The following is a 24,750-nucleotide window of genomic DNA, read 5'->3' on the forward strand; positions in this document are numbered from 1 at the left end:
ATAATTCCCACCTCATACATTCTAACCAATCATTCCTGTGCCCAATGTATCAGCCTTATACCTACTACATTGCAGTGCCCACCGTATAAATCCCACCTCATACATTCTAACTAATCATTCCTGTGCCCAATGTATCCGCCTTATACCCACCACATTGCAGTGCCCACTGTATAAATCCCACCTCATACATTCTAACCAATCATTCTTGTGCCCAATGTATCAACCTTATACCCACCAAATTGCAGTTGCCACCATATAAATTACGCCATATACATTCTAACCAACCATTCCTGTGCCCAATGTATCAGCCTTATACCCACCACAGTGCAGTGCCCACTGTATAAATCTAACCTCATACATTCTAACCAATCATTCCTGTGCCCAATGTATCTGCCTTATACCCACCACATTCTAGTTGCCACCATATAAATCACGTCATATACATTCTAATCAGTCATTCCTGTGCCCAGTGTATCAGCCTTATACCCACCACATTGCAGTTGCCACTGTATAAATCCCACAACATATATTCTAACCAATCACTCCTGTGCCCAAGATATCATATTTATGCTCACTAAGTTCATTGCTCCACCATATGTATTTCAATATATACATGCCCACCACAGTACCCAGACTACTGAGTATTCTTGTGCCCAATATATAAGCCTCACGCCAACCACAATCCAGGTCCCACCATATATATGTGTCTCATACCCACATTTGTCCAATATTTTCTACCTAAAGTCATGTGCCCAGTATGTGTTTCATGTCCACCTGCTACAGTTATATTCCCTTCTCCATTAGTGATCATTATGCACACAAAACCCACTGATCCCATTAATGTGAACAGTTATTGGTCTCTCTATCTAAACAGGGATAAGACCTGCTAGCATGGAAGTTAAAGATATGGGAGCCCCACATTCTTATCCTATGAAATTACAGTTCTCCCTCCCAATGACATTGCAGTGCTTCCATCCAATAAAATGCAGTGCTGCCACAAGGCAAGACAACAGTGGCCCCCAGTAATGACTCCTCTCTTTAGGGGGCGATTCAATTCAACTTGATGTGAATAATGCCATGAAAGATTTCCCAAAACTATTTAATTAACCGCGCTGTTAAGTCCGACTAGATGATTTCTGCTTGCACTCTCCTGAAGTGTGAGCAGAATCCGACTTAAGTGCCGGCCGCCATGCTGGTTTCGAGTTTAGTGCATCACGGCCACACTTTAGTTGGAGAATTCTGGTTACCGCAGCTAAAACAGGTGCGGTAACCAGCATCTCCTGACTGAGTGCAGGGCGTGATGGGGACAATTGAAGGTATGCAGTCAGGAAGCCGGCGGACCTAATCCCGACAGCCGGCTTCCTGACTGCTTTATCCCGTCGAGGGCTAAATGACAGCTTTATCCCGGCGGGGGTTCAAATGTAGACGCCTGTCATTTTACGGCATCCTGATCGAAGTGATGCCGGGCGCCGCTGCGGACAGCTGCAGGGGGGGGGGTTTAGGTTTAGGGCTCCCGGTGGTAATTCATACCGATTCCCAATTGAATAGCTCTGGGTACTATTCACATCACGTTGAATTGAATTGCCCCCTTAGAGTGAAAGGAGAATTAAGCAAAAGCAGTCAGTGAGACCGCATGTCAGGAGTGGGTTGGGTACGGGATGCCAGCGCTCGGGATCCCGGTGGTCAGAATCACCGGTTGGTAAGTATCCTAACGTTACCCCTAAACCTAACCCTCCCTCCCTACACCCTAAACCTAACCTCCACACCTAGTGCCTAACCCTATCCCTCCTCCCCTAGTGCCTAACCCTATCCCTCCTCCCCTAGTGCCTAACCCTATCCCTCCTCTCCTAGTGCCTAACCCTATCCCTTCTCCCCTAGTGCCTAACCTTATCCCTCCTCCCCTAGTGCCTAACCCTATCCCTCCTCCCCTAGTGCCTAACCCTATCCCTCTTCCCCTAGTGCCTAACCTTATCCCTCCTCTCCTAGTGCCTAACCCTATCCCTCCTCCCCTAGTGCCTAACCTTATCCCTCCTCCCCTAGTGCCTAACCCTATCCCTCCTCCCCTAGTGCCTAACCTTATCCCTCCTCCCCTAGTGCCTAACCCTATCCCTCCTCCCCTAGTGCCTAACCCTATCCCTCCTCCCCTAGTGCCTAACCCTATCCCTCCTCCCCTAGTGCCTAATCTTATCCCTCCTCCCCTAGTGGATAACCCTATCCCTCCTCCCCTAGTGCCTAACCCTATCCCTCCTCCCCTAGTGCCTAACCCAATCCCTCCTCCCCTAGTGCCTAACCCTATCCCTCCTCCCCTAGTGCCTAACCCTATCCCTCCTCCCCTAGTGCCTAACCCTATCCCTCCTCCCCTAGTGCCTAACCCTATCCCTCCTCCCCTAGTGCCTAACCCTATCCCTCCTCCCCTAGTGCCTAATCTTATCCCTCCTCCCCTAGTGGATAACCCTATCCCTCCTCCCCTAGTGCCTAACCCTATCCCTCCTCCCCTAGTGCCTAACCCAATCCCTCCTCCCCTAGTGCCTAACCCTATCCCTCCTCCCCTAGTGCCTAACCCTATCCCTCCTCCCCTAGTGCCTAACCCTATCCCTCCTCCCCTAGTGCCTAACCCTATCCCTCCTCCCCTAATGCCTAACCTTAACCCTCCCCCTAGTGCCTAACACTAACCCCTCCCCCTCACCGCACTACTTAATGTCGGGATGTTGGCACCGGAATTCTGACCGCTGGGATTTCAACTACATCCTGTCAGGAGCTACCCACTAGTTGTTATGAGAGCTTCTAATTATTTCTAGGGTAATTTTCATTAATGACAAGTACTGTAGACAGCTACCAGCACTAGCCAAAGGAATGAGCCGTATAATGGAGGTAGTAAAATAAAAAGCCACCGACAGCTGTCATTAGCTACATCTTCCAGACCTCCCCCTGGAAACAAGCTACTAGCAGTAAAGAAGGGGAGGATAAACCTTTGGAGCACACAGGAGGGTAGGGCCCTGGGCAGTTACCCTGCCTGTCATTCCCAAATGCTTTGTCTTTCCTTGTACAGTGCTGGCCATAAGTGGCATCTAGCAAGCATATGGACCCGGCTCAGAGAAGATTGTATTTACTATCATTTTCCTTATTGAATCATTGTATGATGAATTGTCCCTTAAAAAGCACAGTCTTCATTTTATATTGCAGATGTTTGGCCTTGTAAAAGGAAAAAATGTAGGATTGCTGATCGATTCATCGCATCTGAACTGTGGTCCAAGGAGAATGGATTTCTTAAGAGGCCTCTTGGTAATTAATTGACATATTTGTCCATGTAAACTAAGCATTGGGCTGATGTAAGTGTAGCAAATTGATTTTATAATTAGCTGACTGTTTGGTTTATAGATTACTGCAATATGCTTAATAAGAGATATACAAAAAGAATAGATTTTTTCTTTTAACAACTTTATTTTGTTGTAGACGTATAGCAATAGCAACAATAATGGACATTGCATGGATACACAAACGCTGCAGTAATGCAAGAATCTGTATAGTTAAACAAGCAAACAAACACCAAAACCCAGAGCATAGTAGTATACATCATTTCTTGTATACGGAGGCCAAAACAAAGCTGTTTTTTTAGCACACCACTCAGCTCATTAGAATACAGTATGCTCTCACTTTGTGACATAAGCTGTAGGTGTACAATGTCCACCTTAATGGCTATTTGAAATAACTAACATGGTGACAGACATGCACAATGATTCAGAGATGTACGCTAACCTGATGGTAAGCTCACATTTCCGATGTTTTGTACTCGCCGTTCCATGCATGTGCAGAATGGGTCCTGTGATACCGCACAAAGTTCCCCCAAGCCTCTGCCTGATTGACAGAAGCGTTTGGGGGGTGGGGCGGGGAAGGCCTGCGGTCACGGAAACGGTGCCTTGTTTTCTGTGAGTGCTGAGGCCAGGGTCTACGTCCATGGACGAAGACTTCCTGGCCTCGCAAGCTGCCAGGATCAGCTGGGAGACTGGAGAGTTGTACATGGCCACACCACCAGCTGGCATTTGTAGCAGAAAAGTGCCATTGTTTGCGCAGGAATATCTCCCTATCCCTGCAAATCAGGCCGAAAGTCTCAATTGCAGAACAGTCCTCCAAAAGCTGCACAGTTGTGAGATGTAGGTATTGCCAGGCTCTCCAAAATGAGATGTAGGCATTGCCAGGTTCTCCAAAAGCTGCATGGTTGTGAGATGTTGGTATTGCCAGGCTTTCCAAAAGCTGCATGGTTGTGAGATATATAAGCATTGCCAGGCTCTCCAAAAGCTGCACGGTTGTGAGATGTAGGCATTGCCAGGCTCTCCAAAAGCTGCACGGTTGTGAGTTGTAGGCATTGCCAGGCTCTCCCCCACATTTTGCTGTGAGGCCGGATGATGCACTGTTCTGCCCTATGTTAATTGGACCTTAGAAACAGCAATGTTTTGCATTTTGTAAAGCTAATAGATCATCACTCTGTTTGAGTTATGCTCTATATCTATATAGTGTTTACATTGCTCAACGTCCTATAGTATAAGTACACATACTACAGTGATTAACATCCCAGGAAAACTCCGGATCAGACAGATGGAGTAAAATAAATCCTATGTTGTGAATAAAATCAGCAACCTGGCATGGTGCACCCAAGAGGGTCATGGTTTTTGTTTTTCATTCATTTTGTCATCAGTTTGAGCCAATTTTTAATGCTGCGGTTATAAACAATTAATTTTAATCTGCTTGGCTGGTCGGGCTTTTCCTGGGGTTTGACTTATTGTAATTGTTGACTTGCTGCAGCTGCGGAGATAGATGTACCCAGAGAATATTGTGCCTGCATCCAGCTCTCCATGTGGAAGCCCATCTGCTTTCATCCAATTCATTTGCATAAGTAGACGTACTGTAGCTACATTTAATTTCTGTACAGGACAAATTAACTACTCAGAAACTTGTTGTATTGTTGGTACTCTCTTGGCGAGTGAAATAGAGTCTCTCATTAATAATTATTATTGTCGTTGATTTGTTTGTCAGCGCCGGACAGTACAGCATACATAAAACAGGGAATTACAGGGTGGAAAACCTAGTGCACATGGGAGAACAAAGGGATGGTCCTGCTTGTTAGAGCCTACGGTCTAGTGGGGAAAAGGGTAGAAATGAGACAAGAGAAGCAAGTGTGAAGTTTGGGACAAGAACATGGGTGTACCAGCATAGAAGCATAGGTTGGAGTTGTTGGTATATAGTAAAGTGGTTGGTTTTCAGATTTGAAGACCTGGGCAGAGTCTGACTGGTGTGAAGGGGAATTTGGAGAAGTCTTATGGAGTTAGAGGTGGTTATCGGAGAGGAGACGAGGCACAAGTCAGAGGCAGATGTAATGGGGATGAGGGAGAGTATTTAGAGATGAGGTTTGGAATGAAGGAAGGGCTTGTTTTGAGGATTTGTAGTTGAGGAGAGTTATTTGAATTGCATACTGAATGATATGGGGAGCAAGTCTAGGAGTGGCGAGAGGAAGATTAGTCTTGTCGGGCCATTGAAAAACCCAAAGGCTGAATATAGAATCAAGGTTACTATAATGGAGACTACAGAGGAAGAAAGAGATCTAGGTGTCACTATTTCAGATGACCTGAATGCAGAGAAGCAATGTAACAAAGCAATGAGAAAGGCAAGTCAGATGCTTGGTTGCATAGAGAGAGGAATCAGTCAGTAGCAGGAATAAAGAAGTGATGATGTCCCTGTATAGGTCATTGGTACGGCCTCATCTTGAATACTGTGTTGAGTTCTGGAGGCCATATCTCAAAAAGGATATAAATACATTAGAGACTGTACAACGAACAGCAACTACAATGGTGCAAGGTCTACATCACAAAATGTGCCAGGAAAGACTAAAAGATCTTAATATAGTATAGTTTGGAGCAGAGAAGGGAAAGAGGGGACATGATAGAAACTGTCAAATATACCAAGGGTTTCAACAAGGTGCAGGAGGGAGATATTCTTCTACAGAAGAGAAGTACTAGAACATGAGGACATGCACTGAGACTGGAGGGAGGGAGGTTCAAAGGAAATTTGAGGAAAAATGACTTCACGTAAAGGGTAGTGAATAAGTGGAATAGCCTCCCATCAGCGGTGGTAGAGGCTAAGACAGTAGAGCAATTTATACATACTTGGGATAGGCGCAAGAATAGCCTGACTAAGGATCAAGAGGGTTGAGGTTACCAAAAGGTTAAAAAAAAGGGCAGAATAGATAGGCCAAGTGGTTCTTATCTGATGTCAAATTCTATGTTTCTATTTAGGATAGATTGAAGTGGCGACATATGGATTAGGGCGCTTTAAGGGGAGGTGATAAATCTGTTTTGGACCTACTGAGCTTTATGTAGCATTAGACTATCCATGAGGAAATAAGTAAAATTAGAAGTCATTAATGTAGAGGTGTTACTGGAGACCGCATGAGTAAATACATTTATTTATATTAATAACATTTTAGTGCCTTGTGGATGAGCAGCTGTGCTATAAGGATCAGCTTTTCCTGATGTCATTTGGAACCGATGTCTCGTGCCTCTGGGAGTCTGCACAAAATGTGAACATACGAACGTAAGTATCTTCAGCTAGGTAAAGTAGTCTGGGTAATTACAAAGCTGCAGTCTGATGTTTTGCTGATCTAAACTGACGTGTGTTTCATAGGGGCCCATTTATTATATATAGGGTTTTAGACCCGATAATTAGAATTTCTGATCACCGCTACTCATGGCAATAAAACATTCTGTACCACCCAGATGTATTAGAAGTCACAGGATATGAGCCCATCCAGGGGATATGAGCCCCTCCTTGCGATGTGTAAAGTAAAGTGATCGCACCAACGATCATGTTACTTTGTGTTGTGGGACATTGGGCAGCCTACTGTGCATACGGGAGTGGCCATTACAGGGGAGGGATATGACGGAAGTGCATGTTACACAAAGAGATTAAGATTTACTTTTTCCTTGTTTTGGATTTAGGGGCCTATTCATCATCACTTAATTTCTACAAAAGCAGGTGAAAATGCATATTTTCACCTGCAATTGTAGAAATTAAGTTTTCGGGCCATTCATCACGAAGGTAAAATAGGAGATATTACAGATACCTTCTACTTACCTTCCTCTCGTGGAATGGCCCGCTGTCCCCATACACTAGTATCACAGATATCTCCTACTTACCTTCCTCTTGTGGAATGGCCCACTGTCCCCATACACTAGTATCACAGATATCTCCTAGTTACCTTCCTCTCGCGGAATGGCCCACTGTCCCCATACACTAGTATCACAGATATCTCCTACTTACTTTCTCTCGCGGAATGGCCTGCTGTTCCCATACACTAGTATCACAGATATCTCCTGCTTACCTTCCTCTCGCGGAATGACCCGCTGTCCCTATACACTAGTATCACAGATATCTCCTGCTTACCTTCCTCTCGCGGAATGGCCCGCTGTCCCCATACACTAGTATCACAGATATCTCCTGCTTACCTTCCTCTCGCGGAATGGCCCGCTGTCCCCATACACTAGTATCACAGATATCTCCTACTTACCTTCCTCTGGCGGATTGGCCCACTGTCCCTATACACTAGTATCACAGATATCTCCTACTTACCTTCCTCTCCCAGAATGGCCCGCTGTCCCTATACACTAGTATCACAGATATCTACTTACCTTCCTCTTCCTGAATGGCCCGCTGTCCCCATACACTAGTATCACAGATATCTCCTGCTTACCTTTCTCTCCCGGAATGGCTCGCTGTCCCTATACACTAGTATCACAGATATCTCCTACTTACCTTCCTCTCCCAGAATGGCCCGCTGTCCCCATAAACTAGTATCACAGATATCTCCTACTTACCTTCCTCTCCCAGAATGGCCCGCTGTCCCCATAAACTAGTATCACAGATATCTCCTACTTACCTTCCTCTCCCTGAATGGCCCGCTGTCCCCATACACTAGTATCACAGATATCTCCTGCTTACCTTTCTCTCCCGGAATGGCTCGCTGTCCCCATACACTAGTATCACAGATATCTCCTACTTACCTTCCTCTCCCGGAATGGCCCACTGTCCCCATACACTAGTATTACAGATATCTCCTACTTACCTTCCTCTCCCGGAATGGCCCGTTGTCCCCATACACTAGCATCACAGATAACTCCTGCTTACCTTCCTCTTGTGGAATGGCCCGCTGTCCCCATACACTAGTATCACAGATATCTCCTGCTTACCTTTCTCTCCGGGAATGGCCCGCTGTCCCCATACACTAGTATGGGGACAGAATTGATCAAGCTCCAAAGATACAATATTTTCGGAGCTTGACTGTGGGAGCATTCGCCATCTGCGAGTGCTCCTACTCGGTACGAGCAACCCGTGTTGCGAAGAGGGATCCTTTTGGATCGCCCCTGTCCAGGTCCTTCCGCCGGACGTCGGGAATCGTGCACACTACCGTCACTGCTCTGAAAGGAGCAGTGAAAAGTTCCGTGGAGACAGCTAATTTTCGGATCAGCTGTTTCCGTGCCGGAGGAATGATGAATTGCTCCAGCGCTCACAGTGAGAACAAATGTTACTTATCAAGGTGCGTTCGGAACCTGATAATTAACAAATTGAATAGACCCCTTAGTGTTTTACTGAATATGTATCTCAGGGATTGTTCTTCCCTAGTTAATACTAATTATTTTCTGTCGTCCCTGCAGCCTGCATGAAGCCAGACAGTGGATTCAAGAGTTACAACCTCGAGGTGGTTGTAACTTACTTCTAACATTACGAAAAGCTCTGCAGATCCAAGATCTGGATTCTCTTGTCATTATTATCAGCAACTGGTAGGATTATCTGTCTTTCCTAGCAGACAGCTTAAGATACTGATGCAGGAAAGATAACATGTATGGAAAGTAGAATTAGTTGAATAATATGCCTTGTTTAGTGTATTGCCAGCTTTGGACTAAGAAATCGCAGGTGACTTAACACACCAAATCGCAGCAATAAACTATTGGACAAACATTGCATCCTTTACATGAACTCACGGATTTACTAAGAATCATGTTGTCAAACACGATCAAAATCACACCAAAATTGCAGCACAATGCACAAAATCAATAGATCTGCCTGTAAACAACGTATTTGTCTGAAGCACTGCACAGATTAGTATGATCTGTGCAAGCTTTGGTGTGTGACAGTGTAATGAAAGGTTAATGTTTAAATAAAAATTTGCGTGGGGTCCCCCGCTAAAAACATAACCAGCCTCAGACCTTTCAGCCTGGCCTGGTTCTGTAGATTCAGGGGAAAAACCAGTGTGTGGGGTTCCCCCTATTTTCCTATAACCAGCAGCGGGCGTTTACACTGTAGCAGGGAGACACACAGCGTGTCGGCCCTCTGCTCCAAGTGCGTTCATGCTGGGGAAGGCTTGCTGGGACCTGTAGTTCCACTGTAAAGAACAATATTACTTCTATCTTTTACAGAATTACCCCCGCACCCACCGCCACCTTGCGAGAGGGACCCCATTTCATTTTTGAGGTACCGACTTTCGAAGGATTTCTCGCCTTGGGCTGACCTGTGTGGGGCTGGTTTTACATGATGGCAGGGGGATCCCACACTGTGTGTCTCTCTGTTATAGTGTAAACCACCCCAGCTGATCAGCACGATGCTGGTTACTGGAAATAAAAGGGGGTCCCCACGTTGGTTTTTCCCATGATTTTCCAGTACCAGACCGGGCTCAAAGGTCCGGGCTGGTTATGGTTTTGGGGAGGAACCCCACGCAATTGAAAAAAAAAATACACATTATTTAATAGTTTTAACACAAAAGCCTACACAGATGATACGGATCTGTGCAATGCTTTGGATCTGCTACTAACTGTCAGCGGATTGATGCTCCTATTTGTCACCAGACTGTATTGTAAATAGGGAATATCGACTGATCTCGCACACTCTAGAGTATCATCAAATCTAAATAGTCAAATACACTGATTTAGTAAATTTGTGATTTTAAACATAAAACCTTCCGGCGATGTCCAGCGATTTTGTTTAGAAGTCAAATACGATCCTTAGTAAATAGAATTTTTGTGAGGAGCCAATTAACCTAGCTGTATATTTTTGGTTTGTGGGAAGAAACCGGAGTACCAGGAGGAAACCCACGCAAACACGTGGAGAATATACAGACTCCACACAGTTAGGGCCACTAGCGCACGCAGGGGGGATTTCTAAGCATCCAGAAACTACCCCTGACAGACTGGAGAGCATGCACCATCTTCTTAAGCCCCGCCCCCTCGCGACAAAATGCTGCGATTCGCGAGTCAATTGTAGGATGCGGAGCCAATATGATGTGATTTCATTAGAATCACATAATTTGGCGCCACCCCCTCCTGATTCACCCGCAAGTCGCGGCATTTTGTCGCTAGGGGGAGGGGCCTAATGACATGGTGCCTGCCTGCCAGGTCCCATCCTCATCACAGGTCTACAACCCGCAGCTGCTGTAAGGTAAGTGTGTGTGTAATGTATGTGTGACATACAGTAGATGTGTATGTGTCTAAGGTACTGTATGTGTGACATATGTATGTGTGGGTATATATATATATATATATATATATATATATGTGTGTGTGTGTGTGTATAATATAATGGTAATCAAAATTGCATTAATGTGAATTACATTATGAACAAATATATATTTAGAAATGTTCTTCCTTATATGTATTCTGGTATGATTTGGAGAACGTTCTGGTGTCTCATTATACTGGTTCTGATATATAGACCAATAAATCTAAATGGTTTATATTGGTATATTTATCGTTTTCTCTAGTATTAGGGTGCCATCTACTGGTGACTTGTGGATATTGTCTCTGTTAGAGAAATATAATGGAATGGGATTTTGGCAGAAAGTCCAAATTTGTCGCACGTCATACTGAAAAAAATAAATACTCACTGGCATCGTATTGGTCCTACAATATATTTCCTTAGTCACCGAGGGCTTTGTGGGACCAATAGTGTCAGTGTATGATGTGGCCGTTTATAGTTGGCCCATGGCCACATCAAGCTCCATCAGGAAGACTGGATGCTGGTTCAATTCATTCAGTGGGGACTTTTTTAAATATGTGACCCAACTCACCCAACGGGAGTTGGCCCTGGCATATTAATGGCTGAAGCCGATATGATTTGTTCATGGTGGTTGACCCCACACCAGGGTCCAGCCACCTATGGCTGTGCTTCGCAGATCAGCACACCTCTTCCTGATCCACTACTCCCCTTCCCTTGGCCCCCCACTGGTGGCGTCAGGTGCTGGGACATGGGGGTGTGAGATGAGCAGCACAGGCAGCATCTCAAAGCTGGGGTTACACACACACTGACTGCCTGTGGATGTATTCTGTGGATGCTGGGATTGGTGGCTGCTGCTGCCCCTCACGGTTGCTGTGGCAGAGGTCATCCGTTTCTCCTCCTCACCCTCCTGCAGATCCCTGTATTCCAAATTCTTATTGGTCACCGGGCATGAGTTATCCAACATTGGACACCAAGCATTTCCTGCTGCTGGGTGAGTGCCTCTGTGGAATTCCGGGGTGTGCATGCACCTGGGGGGCTGCTGTCTGGGGCGCTGCGGGGTGTTTACTCACCTGGTTGCCTGTGGGGGCTGCAGCATCTTTCATTGCACTGTATTATAGTCCCCTGGATACGCCAGGGTATATAGGCAGGTAGAGTAGAAGTATGGTAGGGTATAGGCTGGCGGTGTATGTGTTCCCCTCTCTGCCCTTACAGGACTTGGTCAAATTTTGAGGCACCTCTGGAGCTCTACTCCTGGTAATCCAACTCCTGTAGTGTCTGCAAACACTCTGCAGAAGTTGTGACTCTTGTTACTGCAGCTGGAGGCAGTCCTATGGGAACTTACTGCTGGGGGGTACCTATACTGGGGTCAGCCCCCTGGGAACTGGGCCTGAGGCTGTAAATGTTCAATGGCCTATATTGAGGAGGGGAGAATCTGTGACCAGTGCTGTGTGGGTGTGACCAGTGCTGTGTGGGTGTGACCAGTGCTGTGTGGGTGTAAATACATAAAAATAGAAAAATTGGAGAATTTTGTGGGGAAAAAAATAGAAATACCATTAGTTAAGATTTATGACCGACTATTTGATACAGCTGATCATCATCATGCTTCCGTGATGATGGGCCTGTTTTTATGTGGAGGCCTAGAGCTGTAGCTCCATCCACCCCATTGTTAATCTGGCCCTGCTGACAGGAGAAGAACAACGGCCCCAAGTCCAGCATCTGAGAAACTCCCTCACAGGGAGGAAAGTCCTGTCTACTCGGTTACCAACCAGCTAGAGATTTCATCTCTGGGGATTAACAGAGTGGGTCCCAGCCACCAAGACCTCCCCTCCTCAACATTTTATTGACTCCTCCTCTCTCATAAATGGGGTGCGGGAAATATAACTTAAACATCCAAACATACAGTGCTCATATTAAGATCCATTTATCAAAGTAACAGAAACGCACAATAATTAGATTGCCAGCAATCAAAATACAATTGTGATTAAACCAACTCCGGGATACTTAATTTGGCATTCTCTTACTCTAGTCTGCAGAATACTAACTTTAACTAGTGGCAAGTTATGAGAAAACATGCTTAAACCAAAAAACTGGCTAATTTTACTAAACTATAGGAAACAATTACTTAAAATACTGCTGTAGACTAGAATAACTATGCACACTTAAACAGCAGGACGGATTGGTCGTAGGCTTCGCTGGTAGATGTATGTAATTTGTTTTGTAATAGGAATTGGACAAGAAAAGTCCAAGTCCATAGACACTCAAGCATGGTGATCTCCCATGCTGGTCTCCACACAGTTTGTTGGACACTGGCTATGGCCAGAGTGCTGTTCCATGAGCTGGTCATCCAGAAGTGATCAAGCTACAAGTATGGGGTGCTATGTACATTATGATGTCACCTTATGGCAGGGGTCTTCAACCTTTGGCCCTCCAGCTGCTGTGGAACTACACATCCCAGCATGCCCTGCCACCGTTTTGATATAACAGCATGCTACAACTGTGGCAGGGCATCCTGGGATCTGTAGTTCCACAGCAGCTGGAGGGACAAATGTTGAAGACCCATGCCTTATGGCATCACCTTGATGCTTAATGTACTGTATGACATTCAGTGGAATGTTGTCTGTACATTATGGCAGTCACTGGGGTGCTGTATGGTGATCATGGGATATAGTCTTTGCTGTATGGTGGTAAGTAGGATGCTGCTTGTGCTGTATTGTCACTAGGATGCTCAATTTAATGTTTGGCAGTCCCTGGAATGATCTCTGTAGTTTATGCTGGTAACCAAGCTGGTCTCTAGACTTGTGGTGGTGACTGAGATCAGCACCTGTCCTCTTACCTGAGGGGGGCTGCCGCTGCTGCTAGTCTAGCCATGGCCGGCCGAGTCCCGGCGCCTGCACAATTATCTGACAGGCGCCGGGACCAGCGCATGCTCATGGGCGGTGGTGGTGCCGTGCATGCACATAATACTGGCTTCTGGGGACTGCATTGTTTGCAGCCCTGAGAAGCCCTGTTGGGCTGCCCGAAAGTCCCAGGGGGAGGAGACACTTCCCCCTGGGGCTGCCTGTCCTGGGCATGACTGGCAGGTGAGGCTTCCAATGGGAAACCACCTCCAGTCACAGTGCAGCCAGTGTAGTCACAGACGGCACTGGCTCACTAAAGTGGAGGATTTTACTGGGGGCTGCAGACTCGCTGCCCCTAGTTAAAAACTGACACTGACTGAGATGCTCTCTGTACTGTATGATGATCACAGGGATCAGGGGCGTAGCAAGACCTATGAGGGCCCCATATCAAATTTCCAAAGGGCCCCCCATAGCAAATTATTTTGCAGCTTATCCATTTTGATTGTAAATGACCTAATATTTGCACTATCTGTCTACTTAGCTGACATGCAGGATTAAATGAATGGGGATTAGCATATAGTAAGCATTATAAATGAAAAAAATTATATATTTTTTAAAATAGATATAGTCTCCCTTATCCTAAATGTTTATGCTATAACATGGTATATAAGAAGGCTATGATTCACCAATAAATCAGTTATAGAGGAGAGATGGAGGCAGAGGCGGCTGGACCAGTGACAGCAGATGCCCTGCAGCAACACTCAGAGGCGGCCTGGGCACCAAAGCAGCCGCGCTCTCTGCACCTACTGTCTGAGATCTGCTGCAAAATTACAGGTATGTAGGCATATATACAGGCCTGGCGACAGGGGGGTAAAAGGGGCACATGTGTGTCGGGTACCGAGGTTCTAAGGGGCCCCGAGGGCTCGGGGGCACAAACTGCCCGTCTGGCTCCCCTCCCCCCATCCTGAAGGATTACCCCGGTGCCCCGCTGTCCCCATCACTACTTGTTGGTGTGGAGTGTGGCCGAGGACTGGGCGCTGGCGCATATTGCCGGTATCCCTGGCCTACCACTGCACTATGTCATCCACTGAGGAGTAGGGCCAGGGAGGCCAGGAACTAAAGTGAAACTGACCACCGCTGCGCAATGCTCGCATAGAGAGGCCACCTGTGTGTCTGCAACTCTGCACCATCCTTCACTGTCTGTACCAGCAGATGTTATAGGGGTAAGTAAAAGTCACATCCATGACAGACAGTGCTTATTTTATTAAGATTGAAAGTGCCCCTTTTCTTAAGACAGATCCAGATATATATATAGAGAGAGACAGAGATAATAGAATTGACCTGTCGAGCGACTAGATACTAGTAACAATTAATAAGGTGTACAGGGTTATCAACCTTTAAAGTGACTAAATGTATGACCAAAATGTTAAAATGTAAACAATACTAATTGCTTATATAAAGTGCTAGTGTATATATGTGTGCAAAAATGTTTGTTAAAAAATTCAATATATATTGAAAAAGTGCTAATGTGCCTTAAGTAGCAAAGTGTACAAAGCGCAGTAAAATCACGAGATAAATATTTATAAATGCGTTGGGAGCTCTTGATTCTTGCTTCATAAACTATAGAAATCAACTTGTTTATCTCCGATCAGCTTGACCTCTTATTTATCTAAATACTCGATTTTATATTGTGATTTTGATGTCCTCATTGTAAAACTACCACCTCTATCACAAAGAGGCGTAATTAATATTGCACATAAAACAATGAGGTCCAGGAATGATGATGTTCGTCCATGTAAGATGACGTTTTGCCTCTTTCTGAGTTCCGTTTTTTTGGAGGGAAAAATCCGAACTCAACGTGCAAACTCGAACCTATCCGAGCCTGCACATCCCTAATATATATACACTAGCACTTTATATAAGCAATTAGTATTGTTTATATTTTAGCATTTTGGTCATACACTTAGTCACTTTAAAGGTTGATAACCCTGTACACCTTATTAATTGTTACTATCTAGTCGCTTGACAGGTCAATTCCATTATCTCTATTTCATTTTTTATAGTGCACCACCAGCACTGTATTACTAGTGACAAATTGAGCTGACGCCCATATTAGTGGGTTATGATCTCAACTATTATATAAATACTAGCTGGCGCCGACTCCACCTATTAGATAGATATAGATATATATATATCTATATATCTATATCTATCTATATCACTATAAATACACTGCTCAAAAAAATAAAGGGAAGACTAAAATAACACATCCTAGATCTGAATGAATGATATATTCTTATTAAATACTTTGTTCTTTACATAGTTGAATGTGCTGACAACAAAATCACACAAAAATTATCATTGGAAATCAAATTTATTAACCCATGGAGGTCTGGTTTTGGAGCCACACTCAAAATTAAAGTGGAAAAACACACTACAGGCTGCTCCAACTTTGATGTAATGTCCTTAAAACAAGTCAGACTGAGGCTCAGTAGTGTGTGTGGCCTCCACTTGCCTGTATGACCTCCATACAACGCCTGGGCATGTTCCTGATGAGGTGGCGGATGGACTCCTGAGGGATCTCCTCCCAGACCTGGACTAAAGCATCTGCCAACTCCTGGACAGTCTGTGGTGCAACGTGGCGTTGGTGGATGGAGCGAGACATGACGTCCCAGATGTGCTCAATTGGATTCAGGTCTGGGGAACGGGCGGGCCAGTCCATAGCATCAATGCCTTCGTCTTGCAGGAACTGCTCACACACTCGAGCCACATGAGGTCTAGCATTGTTTTGCATTAGGAGGAACCCAGGGCCAACCGCACCAGCATATGGTCTCACAAGGGGTCTGAGGATCTCATCTCGGTACCTAATAGCAGTCAGGCTACCTCTAGCGAGCACATGGAGGGCTGTGCGGCCCCCCAAAGAAATGCCACCCCACACCATTACTGACCCACTGCCAAACCGGTCATGCTGGAGAATGTTGCAGGCAGCAGAACATTCTCCTTGACGTCTCCAGACTCTGTCACGTCTGTCACATGTGCTCAGTGTGAACCTGCTTTCATCTGTGAAGAGCACAGGGCGCCAGTGGCGAATTTGCCAATCTTGGTGTTCTCTGGCAAATGCCAAACGTCCTGCACGGTGTTGGGCTGTAAGCACAACCCCCACCTGTGGACGTCGGGCCCTCATACCACCCTCATGGAGTCTGTTTCTGACTGTTTGAGCAGACACATGCACATTTGAGGCCTGCTGTAGGTCATTTTGCAGGGCTCTGGCAGTGCTCCTCCTGTTCCTCCTTGCACAAAGGCGGAGGTAGCGGTCCTGCTGCTGGGTTGTTGCCCTCCTACGGCCTTCTCCACGTCTCCTGATGTACTGGCCTGTCTCTTGGTAGCGCCTCCATGCTCTGGACACTACGCTGACAGACACAGCAAACCTTCTTGCCACAGTTCCCATTGATGTGCCATCCTGGATGAGTTGCACTACCTGAGCCACTTGTCTGGGTTGTAGACTCCGTCTCATGCTACCACTAGAGTGAAAGCACCGCCAGTATTCAAAAGTGACCAAAACATCAGCCAAAAAGCATAGGAACTGAGAAGTGGTCTGTGGTCACCACCTGCAGAACCACTCCTTGCTAATTGCCTATAATTTCCACCTGTTGTCTATTCCATTTGCACAACAGCATGTGAAATTGATTGTCATTCAATGTTGCTTCCTAAGTGGATAGTTTGATTTCACAGAAGTGTGAATGACTTGGAGTTACATTGTGTTGTTTAAGTGTTCCCTGTATTTTTTTGAGCAGTGTGTGTGTATATATATATATATATATATATATATATAATATGGCTACATATCATCTATCTATATATTGGGATGTAGTCAGAATACCGACGCCTATCATTAGCCCCACGCCGAAATCCTGACGCCCGGCCCCTATATATTATATGTATCTAATCTATATAGGTATCTATCTATATATATATATATATATATATATAGAGAGAGAGAGAGAGAGAGCGAGAGAGAGAGATTTATATATAGATTTTTATATAGATTATATATAGATATTTGAATAGATATAGGGATAAGGGTGACAGACCAAATTTTGTTATCAACTCCTTACCTGAAGATGTTATTCAGATTTTTTTCCTAAAGAGGTGGTGCTGTACAGGACCTTATTGTAAGATATAATCCAAACTTCATATCAGGTGTCGTTATCCAAAGTTACCTAAATAAAGCCGGAACTACTAAGACATTATCAATGTAGGACCAAATGTCACCACAGAATGGCTGCCAGTAGCTGGGCATCCTTTACACTGGGCTGTGACCTGCATTGTGACATCACAGTGCATGCAGGCAGCAGCTGGAGATGGCTGTAGCTCGGATCAGCTCTGGGCCCATATGCCCATCAGCCAGAGCTGACCCTAAGCAATTGGTGCCCTAGGCAAGAATTTTGTTAGTACTTCCTAGCATATAATCCCACCAACACAGTTTAGTGTTTAAACACGGACACCATGTCTTATTCTTATTGTCAAAGAAATGTGCTAACTGCTAACCGCACAAAATGTACAACTATCCAGACATCCTCCTTTGTTAAGGCCCATGACACAGAGGTGAACGGCGTAAAATGACTCATTTTACTGCTGCGGGCCTCTTCATTGCGGCGAGCCCAGGTCAGTGCACTATACCGGCTGCACCGCCGCTAGTTCCACCTCTGACCAAGCTCCCCTCTCCCTGTCGCACAGCACCCATCACCCAGCAGCACAGATCACAGAGGCAGCCAAAAACACCCATCACCCCTCTCCCACACCGCAATCCTCATCCAGCACCCCTCACCAAGCACACCACCCCTCATACAGAACCCCTCTGCCCTCTCCCAGCACAACACCCCTCATCCCAGCAGCACAGATCAAGTCACAGACAACACCCATCTCTAATTACCCCTTACCCGGCCAGCAGACAGTACAATCACCCCTCACTACAGGCTGAGCTGACTTTAATTCAAGTATTTTTCTAACACAGTCACTTACTTTTTAAAACTGTCTGGCTGGTTGCCTGTGCATCTGCCCCTGCTGTTTTGCAGCTCCTGCTGAATCCTTCCCACTACAATTTGTGGGGGTGGTGCTGGCACTCAGTGCCGGCTCAACCTGCTGTACTCCGCAAAGGCCCATGGGATGAGGAGTTGCTGCGGCTTGGCATGTGCAGCAGCCCTCCTCCAGCGACCAGCGGCCATTTTGTTCATGCCCACTGCCCCCATTGTGGACAGTCTGCTACTCTGCTCCAGCCTACCTGGCCCTGCTTGCTCCCACAGCGGCAGCCTGCTGTTGTTGACTGCGAGCTGCCTGCTGCAGCTGCTGCCTGATCGGAGCTGAGAGCTCCGATCGCAGCTGCCTAACTACTAGCAGAGCCCCACCGCCCATGTGCACCACCACAAACCTCTGCTGAACACCGGCCTTAGGCAGGCTTGGGTGCCCCTAAGCATTTGCTTACCTTGCCTATGCCTAGGGCCGTCTCTGCCTGCAGCAGCACTCTGGTGAGAATAGAAAAGCTGGGGCTCAGGAGATGGCAGTCTAACTCAGTGCAGGGAGAGGGTTGGATCCCAGAGGCGGCCTGGACCCCATAGCAGCCGCAATCTCTGCACCTACTATAGCTATGTCCTTAACTGGGATGCTGTTTGTACTATATAGCAGGCATAAAGATGCTCTCTGTGTTTTATGGCTTGTAAATTGGCTGTTTGCTAGCACCACTTATGTTTGTGTTGAGGTGCCTACAGTTTAAATTCGAATGAGGCCACTATCAGAATTCTTTCCAGGGCCACTTTAAGTTCCCGATCCGCCCCTGAGCACAATACACAACTAGGGGCCTGATCATTACGGATCACAATTGCAACAGTGTACGTAGATCGCCCAATGGTGCGTACTGCGCATGCATATGCACCGCAGTGCGCGTGCGCAGGTTAGGATTGCGATCACGCATGCAGACAGAAAGCCATCGCAGAGTGAGTGACGGGACGTCAGAGTTTGGGGGTGGTGACGTGGGACTGGTCGGAGAAATGCAGGCGTGCCTGTCCGTTTGAACGCCGTTGCATGGGCGTGCATAAATTAGCCGCTGTGAAGGTATACGCATCTTAAGTGCTCACTGCATGCAACGAGACTTGCAATTTCTGAGACAGGTCAGACCTGATGTAATTCTACACGAGGGGCTGATGTTACTCAATGTTACCGATTTTTACGCAGGACTGCGAGGTCTTACGGATGTGAGAAAGTGGTAGTGGGCGGATCTATGCTGGCTGAGCAGTTGCAAACATTAGCATATTTTTGCAGCAGAACTACGTGCGTAATTGCAGCTGCAATCACAATAGTGATCCGCAGTCAATCAGGCCGATGCTTAGGAGGCACTGCATACAATAACGCTGGGCCCGATCTGTACATGTGCACACACTATCGGACTTGTACGCAAACCATTCGGTTTGAGTACAAGTCTGAATCAGTCCCTGTATCCATTATACTGGGATCATTGAGTTGGCAAAATTGCTACCCCGGTATTTCCAGTCTTGCACAACACCCCTATGCTTCACAGTCCAGGGAGTTTGGGAAGAGCCTCGGTGCTCTATAATAAGTGGTAAGTGTAGCACAAAGAAGGATCCCTGTTCCGTTCAAGCACTTCTGAAGCAAGAACAATGAACTCTCCCAGCTGTGCCTGTCTTCTGCTCTGAGCTGCTGTAGTCTGTGGAAGAGCCTCATTGCTTATCAGGGCCGGACTGGTAGCTTGAAAGATTGACATGCTGATTTGGCAGTCTTCCCCATACAGACAACAGCCCTGTGCACACTAGTATTATTAATTTTTTTTGCTCATATACTTAAATTGTATTTTGCATATGCAGTGTACAAGCCGGTAACCTCATTGAAATGAATCAGCCATCACAACTAATGAGAAAAGCTCCGTACAAAAATTTGTTTTGCCATCTCAAACCTCTTAATCTTTTTTTAGTCTTTTTCCACAGTGATAACAAAATAGATCCTTCATAGGCTTGGCCTATTCTATGTTAAACACTGAGTAATTGGTGATTTTGTAATGTCTGGCAATTTTTAGGGCTCGCGGTAGGTTTGGAAAATTGATTGGGGTATATTTACTAAAGTTAGAGTATTTAGAAGTGGAGATGTTGCCCATAGCAACCAATCCGATTCTAGCTATTATCTTCTAGAAGGTGCTAGTTAAATGTTAAGTAGAATCTGATTGGTTGCTATAGGCAACATCTCCACTTCTAAAAACTCTCACTTTAGTAAATGTACCCCATTATGTCAGTTTGCATGAGATAGATGTGGTCATTTCAAATTTAAATCACTATAAAATAAAGATTTACAATAGTTGATTACTTCCTGAATGGCTGCAAATCACGTTTGCTTTCAGTGAGATTTTTTTGTGTCAGTTGCTACATTTAAAAATGGTAGTATAGATATTAATATCCTCATTTATTATTTATAATTCCCCCACTATAATACTCTGATTACTGTTCTTGTTGCCAGCCCTGACCAGACTTCAGACGTCTTATCTGACTACCTCCTGCAGTGCACTCTGGGAAGAAAGCTACAATTCCATGTTGTTGCATTTGACAGCATTGGGCAGGTAACTATAATTTCTTAGCTTGTGATTTTCAAGAAGCTAAACCAAAGCAAAGTATTTTTCATTCAGTTTAAATGTAATAATAAATATATTATGTAACAAGTTGTTTATTCCACAACAGGCTGATTTACAAAGGCTAGCAGACACAATTGGAGGACATTTTCATTGCTTTTCTTCATGGAAAGAGGTAAAGCTTATCACAGTCTTGTGGTTTCTCATGCCAGCGATCCATCAGAATATTGTATCATGTTCCTTGATAATGAATGCTTAGGTCAGTGATTCCCAACCTCGGTCCTCAAGGCACACTAACAGTCCTGGATTTAGTGATATCCATGATTGTGCACAGATGGTTAAATCAAAATAACTGAGGCACTAATTAAGTCACTTGTGCTCAAGTATGGCTATCCCTAAAACCTGGACTGTTAGTGTGCCTTGAGGACCGTGGTTGGGAACCCCTGGCTTAGGTTCATGTCTGTTCTTTCTGATGTTGTTTGTAACAGGATGAGATCTATGCCAGCACTGATATTAAGTTACTGTTCAAAGAGGTGCAGAAAGCTGATGACATCTTGAACAGGATCAAGGAAATGCAGCAAGGGAGGCTGGATGACACCGTTATCAGTATAATGCAGGAGGTGAGCTCATTTTAATTATGGTCTATGAAGGGGAAGTACATATCAAACCTTCCAGAGAGGACAAGAAGGGAAGTTGTCCATTGCAGCCAATCAGATTGTAGATATCATTTTGTAGATATAATTTTATAGAATATACTAGATAAATGATAGCTAAAATCTGATTGGTTGCTATGGTTCACTCGTCCTCTATAGAAAGTTCGATACATCTCCCAGTGTAGCTGGCCCATGAAAACATTTATTAATGGCTATTTTATAAAAATGGACTGATCGTTAATGCGTTTTACTACATTGTAAAACAATTGTAATATATTAGCATCTAGAAAAATAACGTGGTCTATAGATTGTAAGTAACGAGTTGAGACATACAGTAAAATCCTCTGATGTGGTCTATGCATTGTAAGTATAGAGTAGGAGCTTTGCTAATTTTGTTTTGCTAGCGGCAGGAAATTTTACGTGCTGAATGACACATCTACGTAGCATTAAAAAAAACACTTAAGTTACTACTGCACAAAAGATGACTTGTAAGTAATGCTGGGTACACACTTTAGCGACCCAGTGGCCGGCCTGCCATCGTGCCGACCGAGCGTCCGCTTTGATAAGCATTACTCGCTTACCAATCGACCGCTTGATATGTCGGGCTAGACATCACAAATGGACTGGCTAGCATTTAAAATTGCCCAACCAGTTGTGATGTCAGTGTCGGCAGTTCCTGCAGCCAGTGTATGGGCGGGCGGTGGCTCGTGCTTACACACAGCTAGTCGTATCTATATATCTCTATGATATATCGGCATCAGCTGTGCTGCAGAGCTGGCCTGAGATGTCTGTGAACGACGGCCGAATGAACGATATATCGACAAGCGTGTACCGAGCTTAAGGGTACCAGGTGTCTAAACAGATCTCCAGGAGATGGATCCATTAAGAACAGGCACCTCAAGAAACCCTACGCATTTTGCATTCAGACTTCCTCAAGGTGTATGTTTTTAACAGCTCTGCTGTTTTTATAGTCTCTTAGCGGTTAGCAAATTAATTGCATAACCCTTATTGATCTGGTCACATTATCAACATAGGAACTCATTATAAATATAAATCTAATTTTATTATACTTTAAAGTAAAAAATCTGAAAATAAATTCACGTTAAAGGTAAACAATCTGAAAGTTTAATCCAAACAAAAATACTCTGTTAATTGGCACCCAAAGTTAAGACAGTGGACTAAGTATAGTCAAATAGTTGTAACTGCTCATATCTAAGGTATGCAAAACCCATGCTCAATGAACTAATCTTGCCCATATTAAGGTATGAAGTATATATTTGAAATACATTATAACTTAACTATAGCGCTAGAAACTAGAACAGAACTAAAGTATTTGGCGCAGCAACTGAGCGTCACCTTATTTATGTATTTATACAAAATATTAGTTCCATGTTAGACACCAACCAATTAAATGAATACAGCTGTAACATATAGAGCAGCTCCACAGCATTTAGCACATGCTTCATACATAGGGGCGGATCCAAAAAAAAATTACAGGGGGCACCGTAATTAGTGGGGAAGTGTGGGTGGAAAGGGCTCGACCAAATGAATGAGGGGTGTGGCTTCTGTGTATATAGAAGATGCGCCTATCTGTACCGCTGAGGAGCATCGGAGAACTGCTGTAGGGGGTATGGGTCCTTGGCGACCTGATGCATTTCTGGCTGCTTCAAAGAAATTTTGTAAAAATAACAAACTCTTACATGCTTGTGGCTGACAAGGCTGCAGATGCACTGATATCTGATGTAGCATGCAGTTTTAGCCCCACTGCTGCCCAAGGGCAAATGCAGCATATCTAGGGACAGGTGGTTTCCAAATGCTAGATTTTCACAAAAATAAAGCATCAAAAAACTTATGACAATCAACTGGTATTAGACACTCTTTTTGTGATCATATGTTCTAGTCCCTTGTCTATTTATTATGCATTTATTTAATGGTACTGTGAAATGACAGTATACTTGCACAATACATAAAGGGGGCATACTTGCCTACTTTTGAAAAAGCATTTCAGGGAGATTGTGAAAGGAACACATATAAGTGCTGCATTAAAGTTGGTGTGTGCTACTACATCTGAGAGTGTGTCATAAAATTGATTTACATACAAATGAAAATGAGCCCAAAGCAGTTAGTAAGATCTACTTAGTGATGAAAACAAACTGAAACTTTTCAGAAAATGCCTGTAGCCATAGGGATCATTGTGCCTTATAACCAATGCTGGGAAATGATACTAATGATGCTGGTCGATTCTAGACTGAATCATTAGATTGGTTGATGACTTATTCACCTGTTATGATGATGTCAGCCTGGGCGTTGGCCTGGTCGATTGTGATTGGTTTGCCAGTTTTAATCAGGTGCTGGCTCTTGGGCCTGTGTGGGCTATTCTGTTCTGGCTGTGTCTCTCACAGGATGCTATGTCTTGCCTGGTCCCTTGTTCTATCTCATTGCAAGCTGCCTAAGAATGATTGCTGGTTTCTTTGTCTGATAAGTTTCCTGGATACATTCTATTACACATCATTGCTAGCAGATGTACACCTGGCTAACATACTACTCTTAATAGTCCATGTGTTTTTAAATGTCTTATCCTGCAGTTTGCTATGTATCTAGAGAAATTACTGAGTTTTGCAGTTACTCTCATGTTTATTGAATTATCATTCTGGAATTATTACTATTGCTGTATATATTACTAATGCAGTGAAAATATAACTGCATACCCTTTTGTTAGTTACTTAACTTACTAGCTTGCAGTGACGTTAACTGCAGGAGAGTATTCTGGTAATCACCGATTAGGAGTGCTATTTGTATGACTGCATCAATTAGCTTTAGACAGACTTCTTCTGTCTAGTGTGGGAAGCTAAGCAGTAAGGGCTTGGGTTTATTCCTGGATTGGAGACCTGAAAATCTAGGTGTAGTTCCCTATATGAGTTCTTAGAGTGTCACATTCCTATGTCTATATTTTGATATTGGTGCTTCCTGCACTGTTATTAAGTGTGAAGTCCTGGCGGTAGCCGAGTACCTATGTATTGCCGTATGCCTCTGAGACCTGGTGCCTCTACATGGAAGACATTAGAAGAGTGGGCAGACTCCACTTGAAATGCCTTCG

The 24,750-nt window shown here is 44.8% G+C and overlaps 1 protein-coding gene across 3 annotated transcripts in view; it reads left to right on the forward strand.

Annotated features, from left to right (window-relative positions):
- Nucleotides 1–24,750, forward strand: part of VWA3A (von Willebrand factor A domain containing 3A) — a 182,432-nt gene that overhangs the window by 45,677 nt on the left and 112,005 nt on the right. For all 3 annotated transcript variants that reach the window (XM_088476214.1, XM_088476216.1, XM_088476215.1), the window contains exons 7-12: nucleotides 3,184–3,282; nucleotides 6,479–6,585; nucleotides 8,703–8,828; nucleotides 20,892–20,991; nucleotides 21,110–21,175; nucleotides 21,489–21,620. In XM_088476214.1, the coding sequence (XP_088332340.1) occupies nucleotides 3,184–3,282; nucleotides 6,479–6,585; nucleotides 8,703–8,828; nucleotides 20,892–20,991; nucleotides 21,110–21,175; nucleotides 21,489–21,620 (630 nt within the window). The remainder of the gene's footprint in view (nucleotides 1–3,183; nucleotides 3,283–6,478; nucleotides 6,586–8,702; nucleotides 8,829–20,891; nucleotides 20,992–21,109; nucleotides 21,176–21,488; nucleotides 21,621–24,750) is intronic.

Source organism: Taudactylus pleione, unplaced genomic scaffold (assembly GCF_031769625.1).
Source record: "Taudactylus pleione unplaced genomic scaffold, aTauple2 ptg000184l, whole genome shotgun sequence".
Classification (NCBI taxonomy): domain Eukaryota; kingdom Metazoa; phylum Chordata; class Amphibia; order Anura; family Myobatrachidae; genus Taudactylus; species Taudactylus pleione.